We start from the raw sequence: 18,038 nt of genomic DNA, 5'->3' as shown, positions 1-18,038 counted from the left end.
TTTCCTTTCAGTGAAAGTTCAAACTGATCTCTGCATACAGGCCTAATGTGTGCCTTAAATGTTTATTCCACACTTGTGTAATACTAATTCTTCCAGTGAAGGTAACTTTCCGGGGTGGGACATGGTGATTTATAGACCTATGCTTCCTTTTTATGGTCTGCAGAGTTCAGTGTTAAACATAGGGTGAGAACACCTTATTCTACCTCTGATTTAATGGCACCTTTTTAAAATATACAAAAATTTTATACTGTGAAAAAAATCTCAGGTTTCTGACACTAGTGAACGTATGTCTTCAGGGTCAGTTGAGAAAGGGGGTCAGTAAAGCCCCCCCTAACTTATTTTGTTTCTTTTTGTTTTTTTGCTGTGTTTAGTCAAAGTACATTGTTTTGTTTGTTTAAATGTGTTTAATAAAGTTTTTGGTTAATGTATATTACATCTTTTGTTTTAAATGGTTTTTGAGTGTGTACAAAACAAATGAACTGGGTGGAATCAAGAGCAAAGCAACAGGTAGATGATGCAATCATAAACCATGGATAATACGAAACATATTGATAAACGCATAATGTAATGAAGTAGACCTGTAACCCTGTTGACCAGAATGAAGAAAAAATTTAAGGGGATGGAGAAGAAGAATTTAAGGGGAAATGATGAGGAGTCTTAAGGGAGAACCTGGCCCCTCAAATTCAAGGCAAACTGGACAATTAAAGAGTTGTTGGCAGCAGACTTGACCTATACTGCTGTAGTTTGCTTCATCTCAGATGTTGGAGCTATGGAGCTTAGACTTGTGTAATACATTACACCCAGAATTGATGTTACCAACCATGTGTTAAGGTGCAGATCGTAAACATTTCCTACTTGCGCAAAAAAGGAGAAATATTTTAAAAAACGGTTTCTTAAATAAAAATAAAAAGCCAGCCCTAACTAGATATATCTACTTTGCAGAGACTGTATGGTAAGACAACAAATCATAGGAGAACCTGTCTAGGGTGAGAGTGCTAGCTGATGCAGGATGGGTAACTGAGAGCAATCAAGACTTTCAAAATGGGGGGGGGGGGTAACCCCTCCCCCAAAGAAAATAATGCTCCCCTTAATGATTCCACATTGGAGGCAGTAGTGGGGAAAGGGGAGAATAGGTCTCCAACCCTCTTAGCTTGCCTCACTTTCAGATAACCTCGCATAAGTAGGTGAGCAGGTACTAAATGCCTGACCATGCAGTTAAAAACTACAAATTATTGCTAAGAAGAAAGGAGGATTATGACTGCTCCTGTCCCACTGAAGGCTTTCCTAGCGGACCTATAGAGTATTCCACTGTCCAGAGGAAGAGCATGGCCTTATAATACATATCTAGGAGGACCAGGTAATCTGATGGAAAGCACGATATATTGCCTCCTACAAGTCTTTCCAGACAGGCAAATAAAATTATTCTTGGAATAAGGATTTGGCGTATTAATGGGGATTGTTTGAAAAATATATAAACATTTCAGTACATTCTTCTTAAAGCATTAATGTGACCTAGGCATGAGATATGAGTGGCCGAAGAGTTCGGATCACCATGTAAAACTGCTAGCATAGAGGGGACGTTTTCCTGCAATATGCTAGCAGGCAACCTGGTGAGCCGCATCACCAAATATTAAAACTTTCTTGAACAATACTTAAACAGAAAAGAGGCATGCAAAATGTTCCTCGGTTAGTAATGGTGATGGCTGTCTCTGCATTTGTGGAGGCTCTCCATTCCTGCCTAATCTGCTTTATGTGAAGCCACTTCTTTGCATAGCCTCTTAATCCCCTGCCATGAGGTTGCTGAAGTCAATAAGTAATTAAAAACTGCATTCTAGTATCCTTTGGGTTTCTAGGTCCTGGAGGATATTAGAATGTGACTATGGTAAGGGCAAATTCCTTCAGTGGCAGTACGACTGGGTAGTGTTCTCTCCTGTGGACAAGATGCTTAAAAGAATAGAAAGGGTTAAGTCACAGATAACTCCTCCTACTTACCCATAAAACCCGGCTTCCCCTGAACAACACCAGTAAGTAACAAGAACACAAAACTGCTTGCAAAAATAATTTATTAGAAACAAAGGGAGGGACGTGGCTGACTGAGCTTCAAGATGGAGTGCAGTGAATCTGCTCCTCCACGATGCCCTAAAATAAGCAAGTTTATCCGCTGAATACCTCTACCTAATTGCGCTACCGGACAGCTCAGTCCAGGCATGCCAGGCAGTACCCGCAAAGAGAAAGACGGTACTTGCCATTTTTCAAAGAAAAGCTCCCGACTCTGTACTTCCCGCGCTTTCCGTCATGGAGCCTGTAGGCCCATCTGCCGCATCCCCGGTTACACCATGCACGAGGCGAGATGTGGACGAGTTGAAGGATCTAGTCCTTTCCGTCAAGCAGGACCTCATGGACCACATTCACAACGAGCTCCGCGAACTGACGAGGGATGTGCCGGAAATTGGTTCGAGAACCGACGCACTCGAGCGCACTCAATCCACCATGCAGCGTGACCACCACCAGCTGGAGTCCGATGTGGCCACTCTACAACAAGAGGTACTTACCTTGCAGGACCACAGGAGGACCTCGAGAACCGTTCGAGGAGGGCCAATTTTCGTTTACGCGGGGTCCCGGAGTCTCTGCATGATATACCTGCGGTCCTGCACCAAGTCTTCACCCAACTGCTGCCTCGTACTCCCGCGGAGGAGGTCTCCGTTGATCGGGCCCTCCGGGCTCTCCGGCCTAAGCCCAAACCAGGAGAGCGGCCTCGAGAAATCGTGGTCAAACTCAGGGACTTCGCCCTCAGAGAGGACCTGATGAAGGCAGCGCGATCTACTACTTTGCGGATCGACAATTTAGAGATCCAAGTCTACGCGGACATCTCTCCTAGAACTTTGTTGCGACGAAAGGCCCTCAGGCCTCTCACAGATCACCTCCGCTCGCATGACGTGCCTTACCGTTGGAGGTTCCCTTTCGCCCTCCAGGTGGCCCGTGGTGATGTGACGAGCTCGATTAAATCGATGTCGGAAGCTGACCTCCTGCTCCATGACCTGGGGCTACCCGCCCTCTCTACTGGCCGCAAGAGAAACCGTCAGGACCCGGGATCCCATCGAGTGGGTGAGTGGTTCGATGTCCCCCCGGCCCCGCTTCGGCGTAACATCCAGGCCCCTGACGGCGACCTCGCTGCTGACTGATGCAGAGCTCCCGAGAATTCTTGGCCGGTCTTCCGCGCTGCCTCCGTGTTGTTCTGCCGCTTCGTCTTCGGAAGGCGTGCTGCCGTCTCCCTCACCACGTCCGCCAGACTTGACCGTCGTCCCGACTTTCGCCCCCGGACTTGGATGGATTCCTCCAGAGACATCCATGCCGACCACAACTATCTCCCACTGCGATCTCCTCGGCTCACCGGTCGGCTTTCTACACGCACCTTCCCACTGTTACCTGCCGGCGAACCGATCGTTGCCACCCTGACATCGCCGTTCTCCACCTGTGACCATGTGCCTGGGAGATGTACATGGACACTGGGACAGCTAAGTTCGCCGTTTTCCATTTTGCGTTTTTGTTCCACATACACGGTTTTCTTTATTTTTGGTTCTAATACACGGCCGCTAATGGCCTTTCTATTGCATGGTCGTTGAGCCTTGCCTACCTCCATCGCGATCGTTCTGCACCACACTTACCGCAATCTCACTTGTATTTGGGCCTCTCACGTCTGCAATAATTGCTTTACAGTAATGGCTCTACGCCGTCGTTGCTTCGTTTATGTTATATGGTAGAGGTGTTGTTAATTGTTTATTGCTCTAGGGCAGGAGAATCCATTTTGGTGGTTCGCCATGCCTAGACCCCTAGGAGACCATCTTTGGTCTTTTGATGGGCTGACACCTGAGTCTTTGACTCAGACGCCGAGTCAGTGTGGTGACTCGCCGGTCAGATTGTCATATATCCGGCTGCCTCCCTGCGGCCTGATTTCATGCCTTCCCATTCTTGTCCCACTCCTACGTATACCGTTGTTTGCAAATGTATGCGTTGTGTTTTTGTTCCCTTCCTCTGTTTCCCTTTTCTCTCTCTCCTCCTTTTTTTTTTTTTTTCTTTTCTCTTTTTCTTCTCTCCTTACCCGGGTGCTCCAGAGCCTGCTACACCACGACCTCCATCTCAGACGTCAGCAACTCTTCTCCACGATTGAATGGCAGGTAATCTTACAATAATTTCCCACAACATCAAGGGTCTGAACTCCCCGCAGAAGCGGCGTCTCGCCATGTCATACTACCAGAGGTATCGAGGGGACATTGTCTTACTCCAGGAAACGCATCTTAAATCCTCGTACCTTCCGACTTACTGGAGCAAGCACTATCGCACGCATCATCATGCCATACACCCCACCCTGAAGAAAAATGGGGTTAGTATTTTTCTCCGCTCCTCTCTGAGTTTCCACCTCAACTCTGTTACGGCCGATAAATGGGGCAGATATCTCCTGGTGACTGGCCTGCTGCACTCCCAACCGACGGCCATCCTCAATGTCTACGCTTCTTCCACGACTGCTGCCTCTTATGCCGCTTCGGAAATACCGTCTCATAGTTGGGGGAGACTTCAACACCTTATGGGACTCACTGTTAGACAGGAGAGGTCCCTCGCCTTTGCTGCATCCTCCCCTCAACTCCAAGCACCTTAAAGACTTCGCGAAGACCGCCGCACTAGTGGATATCTGGCGGCTCCTCCATCCGAAAGCCCTGGACTACACCTTTCACTCCCATCCCCACCAGTCCTACTCCAGAACAGACTACATTTTTCTGGGCCGATATCTGGCCAACTCGGTGACGTCGACGACGATACATCCCATTACCTGGTCCGATCATGGAGCGGTGGAATGCACTCTTCGTCTCACAGATGCTTCGGCTGGTCGGGGGCAGTGGCGTCTCGATGAGTTCCTTCTTACTGACCCCCTGGTGATTGAGGAGATAGTCAGAGACCTAGAGGAGTTCTTCCATTACAACGAGACACCTGAGACCGACCCGCTGCTCATATGGCAGACTCACAAGGCGTTCATCAGAGGCTCCTTCCTGCGCATAGCAGCTCGGCGCAAGAAACTCTATCGGGAAACCTTAGACTCTCTCACATCTCGTCTGTCCGTGTTGGAAACCCTCCACAAGAGCACGCTGGACGCTAAGGTCCTCCACGACATGATACAATTGAAGGGTGAAATTAACCTGCTCCACAGCAAACAGGTCCTGCACTCTCTCAACGCCACCAAGCAAACATTCTTCGAGAAGGCCAATAAACCCGACGCGATGCTGGCCAGGCGTCTCAGGGCGCAGAGGAAAGCACAGAACATTCCTAAGATCGTTGATTCCAAACAGCAATCCTGGGTTCACCCTACAGATATAGCCAACCAATTTGCAACATTTTATCAAGATCTGTATGATGGCAACAAAGCCCCAGATAACGTGGCCGAGAACGCCTGCTCCACTTCCTTGACTCTCTTCCTTTGCCGTCTCTAAATCAGCAGCATGTCAACTCACTATGTAGCCCTTTCACCGAAGAAGAGGTCCGGATCGCCCTGTCCTCTATAAAGCCTTCTAAAGCGCCGGGTCCAGATGGCCTTCCGGGGTCCTACTATAAAAAATTCCAGTCGCTTCTTGTACCATGTCTGCTTAAGCTATTCAATGGTTTTCTGTCCGGGATCCCCCTGCCCGGGGAGATGTTGCGGGCCAAGATCATCGTCATTCATAAAGAGGGCAAGGACCCTGCCAACTGTGAAGCTATCGCCCCATCTCCCTCATCAATGCCGACATTAAGCTATATGCGAAGTTGCTGGCGACCAGGCTGGGGGCGGTCATCCCCATGCTGAGACACCCGGATCAAGTGGGTTTCATCCCGGGCAGGGAGGCTCCGGACAATATTCGACGCACAGTTGACCTAATTGAAACGGCTAGGCTCACTCGACAGGGATCCATGTTGTTGGCGTTAGACGCGGAGAAGGCCTTCGACAGGGTCGACTGGACCTACATGTCGGCTGTCCTGAGGAGATTCGGACTTGGGGAGGGGTTCATCCAGGGGACCCGGGCTCTCTATTGCCACCCATCTGCGACAGTCGCCTTGATGGGCTGCGAGTCGTAGACCATCGCCATACGCAACTGTACGAGACAGGGGTGTCCTCTCTCACCGCTCCTGTTTGCCTTGTGCATTGAGCCCTTAGCCGCAGCCATCAGGCAACATCCAGACATCACGGGCATCGCAGTCCTCGACTCCCAATACAAATTGAGCCTCTTTGCAGACGATATTCTCCTCACCCTCACCAACCCCCTCACCTCGCTTCCGAACCTCTACGATACCCTTCGCACATTCTCTCGTCTCTCAGGATACAAAATTAACGAAGCCAAATGCGAGGCTCTAGATCTCAACTTGGATGACCCGTTAAAGAGTTTGGTGGCTTCTAACTTCAAGTTTACCTGGCAACCCAAGCACCTAAAGTATTTAGGCATCCGCCTCACTAGAGACTTTGCTTCATTGTACCAGACGAACTTTCCTCCTCTTCTATCTGCTCTTCGTGGAGAATTGTCACAATGGTCTCGCTACCACATCTCATGGCTGGGCCGTATGTATGCAGTTAAAATGAACATTCTCCCTCGCATTTTATACCTTTTTCGGGCGCTTCCTACTCCGGTCAACAAGAGCGACATCATGAATTTCCAGTCTTGTGTATTTCGCTTTATTTGGAGTAAACGGAGAGCCAGGATCAACAAGGCCACGATGTACAAGTCAAAATTGGCAGGGGGCCTTGCCGTGCCTCATCTCTACCTGTATTATGTGGCGGCGAGAATCTCTCAATTGGAAGCTTGGTCCTTCCCTGCTCACACTCTACCCTGGGTCGATATCGAACGCAGCTATGGCTCCTTCTCTGGTTGGATCCCCCCCTGCCTCTGAATGCACCCACTTTGCCAACTATTACCGCAGCTTTAGCTACGTGGCGCACCTGGTGCTTTAAGCTCCGTCTCAGAGGTTCTGTCTCACAACTTACCCCACTGCTTCTCCATCCCCTTTTTCCAGACGGAAACAACGTTTTTCGATTTCAATGGTGGCAGTCCGCTGGTCTGAGCAGGCTTGGTTCGATGTTGAGGACAACCAAGATGCTGACTTTTCAGGAGCTCCGGGACTCCAAACGTATTCCCCCTGCCGAACTGTTCCGCTATATACAAGTTCACCACTTTGTTCGCTCGCTACTCGGAGGGTGCCCCATCTCTGCGCTAACGATCTTTGAGAGGCGCTTTCTCACAGGCAAGAGGATAAAGGGCTCCATTTCAACACACTATGCGCACTTCATGGATATCACCTTCCCTCATCCACCTTCGTACCGCGCGTTGTGGCACACTGAACCCCAGAAGGAGCTCCCGGAGGACTCCTGGGACGCGGCAACAGCCAATATCCATAAACTCACAATCAACACGGACACCAAAGAACGGGCGTATAAACTACTTGCACACTGGTACATGTCGCCGGTGAAGTTGTCACAGATGCTCCGGAGCCGCGAGGCCAGCTGTTTCCGGGGATGCGGGGAAAGGGGCTCTTATCTCCACGCCTGGTGGTCGTGCGACCTGGTGCGCCCACTCTGGTCTGCCTATTTTAGCATGTTGTCCAGGGCTCTGGCCGCCACGGTGGACCCCTCACCTGAGATCGCGTTGCTCGCCATGGACGCCCCTGTACCACAGCTCACTCCTGCCTCACAGCGCCTCATCCACCGTATCTGTGCAGTGGTTAAACGCGCTTTGGCAAGACAATGGAAAGGTCCCCCACCGGCTCATGGCGAGATCACGGCGTATATCTGGCACCTTATCACCATGGAGCTCATGACAGCCAAACTCAGAGATGAACTACACAAGTTCGAGAGCATCTGGGACCCTTGGCTCTCCGCCTTCTCGGATACTAGACCGTCCGCTCCTTTACTTCGTTTTTAACCGCTTCTTTTCCCTTTTTTTTTTTTTCTTTCCTTTTCTTTCTCTCGCCCTTCTCTGCCCCCCTTTTCCTTTTCTCCCTTTCACCGCCTTTCCCTCCCTTCCCCTCTTCCCACTCCATTATGACATCTGTTATCAAATAATGTTCGGCGTCTACACTGTTACACTTCACAGAGGATATCCAACCTCTTAGTTCAAGCGTATTCGATCTCGGTCGACTTATTTTGCACTTCATCCTCTGTGTCTCTTCTAGAGGGCTCTGTACCACGCGTATTGTCACTTTATGATTAATAGTGGACTTTGACAAAACCTTCGGAAGAAAGGAGGACTGCAGGTGGAGAACAACCTTATCCTGATGGAAGATAGTAAACTAGTCCGAGGATGAGAGGGCTTGGATTTCACCTACACGTTTGGCGGATGTAATCGCCACTAAGGACACAGTCTTTAACGAGAGAAACGACACTTCTTCCAGAGGTTCAAACGGAGCAGAACATAGGGAGTAAAGAACTACGGTAAGATCCCAGGACGGGAAGTGAGTTTTTCTCGGAGGACGTTGAATAGTAATGGCCTTAAAAAAACGTCTAACCAGTACATGAGAAGCCAGGTCTTCAAGAAAAAAATGACTTTGAGCCGATATCAGACCCTTTAGAGTCGAGACACTAAGGCCCGTAGAAAAAACATCTTTTAAAAACATCAAAATGGATCTGATGGAAGGAGGAAAAACCGAAACATCCCTAGCGGGACACCAGAGCAGGAACTTCTTCCAGACCCGAAAATAAATTCTTGAAGTAGAGCCCCTGACAGATCGTAACAGCAAGTTAGAAAGATCCTCCGTAACACCCTGAGCACGAAGAAACATCCTTGCAGTAGCCAGGCCGTCCACTTCAACATCTGTTGATGATCTGGAGGAAGATAACCGCCGTCCAACAACTGATCTGATGGAGGTAGTTCCCAAAACATTAGACTCAGTTGACTGAGGAGGGAGAACCAACTGCGGTTCGGTCAGTATGGGATAACGGCTAATACCCGAGCCCTGTCCAAACGAATCTTCTGGAGGACACGGGGAATTAATGCGACAGGCGGAAACACGTATCCCAGATGGACGTTCCACCTGACGGACAGACCGTCCAGGAAGTCGGGCGAAACCTGCCTGTTGATTGAGGCAAACATAGGTACCTTCCTGTTTCGCCTGGAGGCCATCAAATCTATATCCGGAAGGCCAAATCTTGACACCAGGGAGGTGAAGGTTCTTTCGATCAAGGACCACTCTGCTATCTTAGCCTGCTTAGATCGTCTGCAATACCATAGTCGCAGCCTCTTATGCGGGTAGCCGATAAGTCTTCCAGAAGAAGCTGGGCCCAACTCATTATGGTGGAACAAAGAACTTGCAGGCTCCTCACTCGTGTACCCCCTTGTTTGTTTACATACGCGACTGTTGCAGCGTTGTCTGACTGAATCTTCACGGAACGACCTTCCAATTGGGGCCTGAAGGCTACTAGTGCTTTTAGTTCCCGGTAGTTGGACGAACAAAGCGAATCTTCCGGAGACCAGATGCCTTGCCTGAAGTGATAACTTAAATGGGCGCCCCAACCGATACCGGAAGCATCCGTTGTTACAGGGTCACCGTACCCAAGGCTGGGTCCCCCTGTTTGAGGGCTGAGGAATCACCAGTCAGTCCCTCATACGGATAGCACTCAGCTATCCACGGATCATCCAGACCACCATTCGTAGTAAACCAAGAACTCTCTTTATTACAAACACACAGAACTTATATACAATCTCAATGCAATGTGCACCGAACCCAACCCCCAATCCCATCACAAATCCCATTAGTATACAGGAGATGTATCAAGTGAGGGGATTACAGAATACAATGGGTTCCCCCACCTGTGTTATCCCCCCTGTAGTGCGGGTGCCGTCTGGGCAGACAGGGCTGTGCTGGCTGATTAAGAGCCCCAGCCAGATTATAGGATTGTCTCTTTGAAGGCTGGAGCTGAAGCCACATCAGTCTCTGGGCCGGTTACACAATAATACACAATATAAAATATTACCCGGAGCTCCCATGAAGATTCGGCCTTGATGAGCCAGTCGTCCAGGTAAGGAACGATGGAAAACCCCCTTTCCTCTTAGAGAAGCCATCAAGGGACACAAAATCTTTGTGAAGATTCTTGGGGCCGACGACAGACCGAACGGAAGGGCCTTGAACTGGAAATGATGAATTTTTCCTTTATACGGATTGCAAACCTGAAAAACTTTCTGGAAATCTCCACAATTGGGACGTGAAGGTAAGCGTCCTTCAGGTCCAAAGTTGCCATGACGTCTCCCTTCTGAAGAAGGTGGGTGACTGAAGAAATGATCTCCATACGAAAGTGGCAATACTGGATGCAGCTGTTGACTCTTTAGATCCAAAACGGGGATCTGTCCGGCTTTGGGACTAGAAACAGTCTGGAATAGACTCCTTGGAAGCGTTGAGAAATTGGAACTCTCTCTATAACCCCTTTTGATAGGAGAGATAGGCTCGCCGAATGTAGAGCTAAATTTTTCACCGAGGAAGGATATGAAGAGATCAGGAACTGACTTCTGGGAAGGGAGAAGAAACCGATCCTGTGCCCCTCTGAAACTATTTTCCGAATCCAACTGTTGTGTGTAGTCTGTTCCCAAATATGCTTGAACTGCTGCAGCCTTCCTCCCACTTTGTCAGAACTTTCTTTTCTCTTGTTTTTTGGGGCGGTCCTGGAACTTACTGTCTCCATAGAAATTCCGAAAATTCTGCGATTTGGAAGACGTCTGGAAAGGCCTGGTTGTCTTGTAAGGATATCTCCTATTCCATCTAGGACGTCTATCCTGAGGAAGAGCCCTCTTGGTCTCCGACATTTGTTTAATTAAATCTTCCAATGGTGCTCCGAACAATTTACTCCCCTCAAATTTCCCCTGATGAAAGATCTGATCTGGAGGAAGACCGGGATCTCCTGCGTTTACGGGCAGATTTACCCGGAACCTTCGACTGAGCTTGAGCCGCAGAGACCTGGAACGCCTCAAAGGTCTGTGCTAGGTTTTCCTGAAACCATACCAGGAAGGATTGCAAGTCCTTTTGTTTGTCTTTAGTGAGTTGCTCTGCCGAGCAGGCATTACACATCTTTTTTCTGCATCCATCCGGCAGAGTAGCAGCACACTCAGAGCAAGCCACATGCTTTGATTTAAAAGTGGACTTTCTAGCAATGGGAGCAGATTTCTTGTCTTTTTCTCCAGGAGCAACCGGACTAGACATCTGGTTAAAGACAAAATTCAAGCGTAAATAAAAAACATTTTTTTATATATATATATCTTCTGGAGGAAGAGAATATTGAAGGAAAAGATAAAATAATTTTACCTCCAAATGCTCAGAACAACCTTTATAGGTTTGAATTTGGCGCCCTCCAGAAGATCCGATTCGCACATGCCCAGTAGCGCGATCGGATCTTCGGTGGAACGCAACGCCACCCGGGCGTGCGTTCCACCTACTGCGCATGCTCCTCTGCCAGACCGCTTCGAAGAAAAGGCACTCCGATGGACGTTACGGAGGGGACCTCGCTCTGCTCACCACCCGGGGAGCAATCGCAGGCTGCAAACCCCCAGGCAACAACCCGTGTGCCTCACCAGCCTTCTGATCTTCGGGGAAAATTCCCCAGCACAGCATCAAGTCCGTCCCTGAACGGGACAAGAAGAAAACTGGTGTTGTTCAGGGGAAGCCGGGTTTTATGGGTAAGTAGGAGGAGTTATCCGTGACTTAACCCTTTCTATTCTTTTAAGCATCTTGTCCACAGGAGAGAACACTACCCAGTCGTACTGCCACTGTATGGCAGGAAAAAACCTCCCTGTGCTTGGACTCTGATATATTTTTAGATGGTTGTGGTAAAGTAGTCATGCAGACTCCAGGTAGGGCAGGAAAACACAAACTATAAATTATCCCTCCCCTCTACCTCCTCCATGTGTTTTTCTTGTCCTGCCAAGCAGGGAGCAGGAAGTCTTCTACCATTTTCTGTTTTGTTCTTCTATTCCTCATTTCAGGAAGGATGTAGGCCCTTCATTTAGCCCACGGAACCCTAGGTGGGATAGAGAAGATGGCAGGTGTTCCTATGGCTGCATTTCTTCATGTAAGGCCAATGGTCAGGGCGGTCAGGCTCCCTTGCGGTGTCTCCTCTTTTGCTCCGCCCAGGAACAAAACAGAGTCACATGATGTGATGTCACTTCCCGTGACTCCCCCTTGTTCCTGGGCGGAGCAAGAGAAGAGACGCTGTGAGGGAGCAACTCGAGGGCAGCCTTGTAATACCAGGTACCACTGCAGAAGGCGGGTACAACTCATCATCGGAACCAGATCAACACGTCCCCATCCAAGCAGTCCTCTCTTATTGTCTCACTTCCCCCTCAACCACCGACTAGATTGTAAGCTCGCAGGAGCAGGGCCCTCTTCTCCTTTTGTACCAGTTTGTTATTGTATGTATTTTTGTATGTGAAATTGTTCTACTGACTGTAACAGTGCTGCGGAATCTGCCGGCGCTTTATAAATAAACGTAATGTAATATATATGGGGCTAATCCAAAGCCAATGTATATGCGTATGAATACAAACGGGAGGGTCTTCTATCTCTCAGGTGAGCTCCTTTTTGCAACCACGATTCTTCGCAATAGCAGGCGCGGATAAAACTCCAGGCACAGGACGAGAGTCTGAGGTAATAAAAATATATAACTTTAATACAACTCTAGATAGAGCCTACCCTTGCGAGACACAGCTAGGACTGCCCACAGAGGTCAGTGGGTGTTCACGCTGATGTCAGTGGACATTCTTGATGCAGTCAGTGGGAAATTGGCGTGGAGTGGGGCGTGTCGGGACCCCATGACCCGGAGGATTCGGATGTTGACCCGGAGAACTGGAGAAGCAACGCAACGTCAGCGTGACCACCCACTGACATCAGCAGGTAGTACTGACCGCTTCCAGCAATTCTAGGCTGGAGCCCAAAAGTTTACAGGTAAGCAGGCGAGTCTGGTGTGACTTCAAAGTTTCAATCTTTATTAGTTATCACAAAATCATTAAAGACATGGAGAGATCAATGTTTTGCACAAATTTACCTTAGGAGGCTAATCTCAGGCAAAACATTTGAGATGTTGATCTCTCTACATTTTTAATGACTTTGTGAAGACTATTAAAGATTGAAACTTTGAAATCGCACTGGATTTATGTGGATTTGAGCTGCTATGTGACAGTCACATGTCACTGATCGTCCCTGTTTTGCTCCATTTAGGATACCACCCCATTTTCCATGACTTTCATTGCATACTAGTCTCCCCTACACTGGCACCAATGTTCCTCCACATGCCTGTCTTTCTTCTGCAAATGTTCTTGTACTCCTGTCTCAAAGGCTATGAGGGGCTTTTCAAAACTATGGAACTGAATAAAATGTTGGCAGCCTAATATCTGTAAATCAAAAGCTACTTGGTATTTTACTTTAAGCACCATGAAGAGCATTTATCATCATAAACTCCACTGCCAGCTATTTGATTAAATGTTATTCTTTTATCAGTGGTATCTGACATTTGTAATATCTACAATACAATATTACAATCTAGTGGTAGAGGTGACTGGCCAATTATTCTATGCGCTGGTACTTCTCGTAGTGCTTAATCATTGCAAAGCAATTTAAAATATGACGCTACATAAGTCAAAAATAATAACAACCAGCCACCGGTTCGCGAGAGTCGCCTTAAACTGGTGACCTGGAACTTAGTTTCCGTTTTGGAGCATGCTGGGAATTGTAGTACACATTACACAACATAGCGGGAAACGCCTACCAAAGGAGCGCGCTTCCGTGCAGGAACGCAATACCCTTGGTGCGTAAAGAAACTAGCCAATGACAGCGTAGCGATTCCCGCCGTGTTCGACGAAGTGTGGTTGGTTACGACTTCAAAATAAGGTATGATGGGAATTGTGGTTCTGGAACGTGAAGCTGGTTTCTACTTTGTGTTGATACCGCTTTGGCGACACCGCTGCGGTTTACTGTATTGAGGCATTGGTGGGTACAGAGATAGTCTAGTTACTAGACTGGTCGGGATGAATGTTGTGTAAATGAACAATTGGTTCTTTCCACATAAACGGGTTTTTTTTATAGAGTCTGTTTGACAATGGAGGCTCCACCAGTGACCACGATGCCAGTGTCTGGGGGGACTATCAACATGATGGAGTATTTACTGCAAGGTGAGTATAACCACTTTAGTTGAAAAAATTTTGTGGAATTTGCTTAGCTAATGTTTATTTTTTATTATTGATACTAAACCACACAACCTTAAGACATTGCATGACGTATAGCTAGTTATACATGTAGCTGTGGCACTTTACTAAAGTTACCGTATTTGCTCGATTATAAGATGACCCTGATTGTAAGACGACCCCCCAAAATCTGAATATTAATTTAGGATGCAAAGAAAATGCCTGAATATAAGACGACCCTATAGGGAAAAAAAAGTTTTACCAGTAAATGTTAATTCATGTAAACTATTTTTTTTAATAAAAAGCTATGATTAAGAAAAATATATTTTTTTGTTTTATTTTCCAACCTGCTCCCCAGTTATGCACATCTGCCCCCAGGCTTGCCACTCTGCCCCAGAAATGCCTTATACCCCTATATGCCACTCTGGCATTTAGCGGGTTAAAAGGCATATTATGGGGCAGAGTGGCATATAGCCAGGTATAAGGCATTTCAGGAGGCAGAGTAGCGTATAGAGGGTTAAAGGCATTTCTGGAGGCAGAGTGGCATTAAGGGGGTTAAAAGGCATTTCATGACAAGCAGCTGGGCGGCCTGAGAGGACGGAGCGTTAGAGGGATTTACCATGGTGAAGATCACATTCAGTTCGCCCTTCGCGGGCAAGGGGCACGGTAAGGATGTCGAGGCTTTGGTAGCCGAGAAGGATCCTGAGTTGGCCACACATGGAGCCGATAACTCAACAGGCAGGTGTCTGCTCACACTCCTGGGGCTCGCGTTCATCCTGGCAGGGCTCATTGTCGGAGGTGCCTGTATCTACAAGTACTTTATGCCCAGGCACAAGTTTGAAGGAAAAATGTCATATATGGAGCTGAATGATCACTCTGAAGAACCCTATTACCTGCCGGTGTCTGAGGAAGCAGATATCCGAGAGGATGAAAATGTTGCGTTTATCACTGTCCCGGTGCCAAATTTTGCGGAAGGGGACTCTGCGGCAATCGTTCATGACTTTGACAGACTCTTGACTGCCTACCTGGACCTGCAGCTCCAGAAGTGCTATGTGGTTAATATGAACACCTCTGTGGTTATGCCCCCAAGGAACCTGATGGACCTCTTCATGAAGCTAAATACGTACCTGCCTCAGACCTACTTGGTCCTGGAAGAGCTGGTGGTGACCGAGCGAATCGATGATGTCTCTGATTTGGGCATTTTCATCTATCGTCAATGTGCTGGGCGAGAGACGTACAGACTGCAGAGAAGAGATCAGATCATTGGTCTCCAGAAGCGTTCTGCTGAACAGTGCCGCAAAATCACGCACTTTGTGAATAAATTTGTGATGGAAACCACGATCTGCGAGCAGTGAGCTCTCGGGGTCCGTTTCCCGTAACCACTAAGAAGTCCCACTTTCCCGACTTCTCAGTTACGATGTCCAGTGATAATCAAAGCCTTTCCCACGAAGCGTTGCTGTGTGCTACTGCTCTTAGCTTTCTTACGGCCCTGGTGTGTAGCCGCACGGGGCGAAGTGCAACCTCAGGAACTCATTTGTGAGGAATTTACTGGACCTGTCGTTTAAATAAAAAAAGAAAAATATATCTATAAATGTTCCGTTCAGAAATATTAAGTAATGTTATTAGATGGTGGATGCAATAAAGTAGTATTATTTGCACAGTTTCTACAAACTTTATCTTGGTAATCTTTAGACTTTCTGACTTGGTTTGACGCATGTCATTCTGTGCGCTACTACTGTACTCAGTTTATTTGTATATCTGAAAGTTTTCCTAACTCTTTAACTTTAAAACTGATTTCTTCCCCTGGTTTAATTACTCAAAGCTCTCCCCTTTGTTCCATTCGGTGGCTGGCAAGTATGTCCTATAGACATAATGCCACACCGAATACCAAGGCGTGGCACTGAAGGTGTTAACCCGGCATGTATACTTGTGACACTAGATGTAAAATCTGGCTTCATTTTGTGATCAACATTTCTCTAATAAATTTCTTTTTTCTGTGGTTTCTTCCTTTTTTAAAAAAAAAGGCATTTCATAGAGCACTCTGCCTACAGAGATGCCTTATGCCCCCCATTTAACCCCCCCCCCCCAAAAAAAAAACAAAAAACTTACCGGAGCTTCTGACTCCCTGGTGTGTAGTCAGGGCAGCAGGTAGACGTCGCGTAGGCACCTTCCGCTGCAGCCGGAAGGAGGTGCCGTTCGCAGCGGGGTTGTCTGCGTCCATCGTGCATACACCAGTGCGGGGAACGCTCCTCTCTGACAGCCGGGGAAGGTCTGCGCGATGGACGCAGACAACCCCTGCTGCGAACGGGGGTTAAATGGGGGGCATAAAATAGGCGGATCCAGGTCCCCTGCAGCGCTGCAGGGGATCTGGATCTTAGTCTCATAGTCAGACCTATTTGAGGTCTGATTATAAGATGAGGGGAGGGGTATTTTTCAGAGCATTTACTCTTCTGGTTATTATGTTAATGGCAGTACTTGTGTTGTGTGATCAACTCAGTTTTTGTTTAGCCTGTGTGCCTTTATGTATAGGGTAGATATTTACAAAAGGCTGATAATGATCTAATATTGGTTTCCATATATGTAGATTTTATTATGTTAAAGAGAAAGCTTAGTCCTCTGTATCACCAATGGATGTCTGACCCCTCCATGCTTAGAAACCTATATTTGTGAATTCCAGCTGTTCTGTGCAGTACGCATGATACAAAATGAATTTCTCTCCATCTTTACTTTGAGGTCCTTCAGTCCCCAAGAAAAGATGTGTATAATTCTCTGCTATGAGCCTCTTATGTTGTACTTTCCCTAGTTGTTAAAACATATAATGATCACATGAGAGTGCTGGTAAAGGAAGTGTTAACTGTCATCTTTTTTTTTCATAGGTAGTATACTTGACCAGGGTTTGGAAAGCCTTCTCCATCGTTTACGAGGATTGTGTGATAACATGGAACCAGAGACCTTCTCCGACCATGAGAGTGTGTACCTACTTAAGGGCCAGCAGGCAAGTCCCTTTGTACTCCGTGCACGTCGCTCCCTTGACAGGCCAGGGACTCCATGGCATCTACGATATTTGGGACAACCTGAAGCTGGAGACAGAAGCCGCCATGCCCTGGTTCGAAACTGTGTGGATATTGCTACATCTGATGTGTTACCTGATTTCCTGCAAGAGATGGGGTTCCGCATGGACCATGAGTTTGTGGCCAAGGGACACTTGTTTCGGAAGGGTGCCATGAAGGTAGCTGTATACAAAGTGTTCCGTGTACTGGTGGCAGGAACAGCTGAAGGTGCTGAACCATTGTCTCTCTCATATCTAGTTGAGCTCAGTGCCGTGGCACCAGCAGGGCAGGACACAATAGCTGATGAAATCAGGAGCTTTGCAGAACAGCTGAGGCCACTGGTTCAGCTTGAGAAGATTGACCCTAAACGTCTTAGTCTCTAGTAAGGAAAGCTTACGTTGACATACCTTTTGCAGTTACCCTGTCCATGCTGGTCAAAACACTTGCACTGAAGGTGTTGCACTACAAAAACTTCTGTGGTCTGTGGATGGAAATGGGTAACACTGCCCGGCTCTCCTGTGCGCTGAAGTAGAAGTATTTAAATTGGCTAGTTTGTCTGTATAGATAAGATCACAATTTCCCACGGACACTCTTGTATTAAAAATATAACTTTAATACATATTCCACATCTCAATTCATTTTTTATTATATATTTGCAATAATCGCGACAAGAATTGTGATGGATGCTTCTTGGAGGGAGTTACTGTCAATTATGAAACCACTCCATGTGTTGTCAATGTATGTCTAACTGTACTTTGTATACCACAAATGTTTTCTATTGATGTGGACCAACATATTGTCACTAATAAGCTGTAAT

The 18,038-nt window shown here is 47.5% G+C and overlaps 1 protein-coding gene and 1 pseudogene across 1 annotated transcript; both read left to right on the top strand.

Moving 5' to 3' along the window:
- The first annotated feature begins 14,086 nt into the window (after positions 1–14,086).
- On the top strand, positions 14,087–17,604 carry LOC149287982 (mediator of RNA polymerase II transcription subunit 18). Its single transcript, XM_089492307.1, has 2 exons — positions 14,087–14,159; positions 17,048–17,604. Exons 1-2 carry the CDS (start codon positions 14,087–14,089, stop codon positions 17,602–17,604), a joined length of 630 nt encoding a protein of 209 aa, XP_089348433.1.
- On the top strand, positions 14,792–15,526 carry LOC149287983 (integral membrane protein 2A pseudogene; annotated as a pseudogene).
- Positions 17,605–18,038: the final 434 nt, after the last annotated feature.

The sequence above is a fragment of the Sceloporus occidentalis genome, unplaced genomic scaffold (genome assembly GCF_023333645.1).
Source record: "Sceloporus occidentalis isolate IW3139 unplaced genomic scaffold, rSceOcc1.0.p SCAF_55, whole genome shotgun sequence".
Lineage (NCBI taxonomy): Eukaryota > Metazoa > Chordata > Lepidosauria > Squamata > Phrynosomatidae > Sceloporus > Sceloporus occidentalis.
This window is presented reverse-complemented; position numbering and strand designations above follow the sequence as displayed.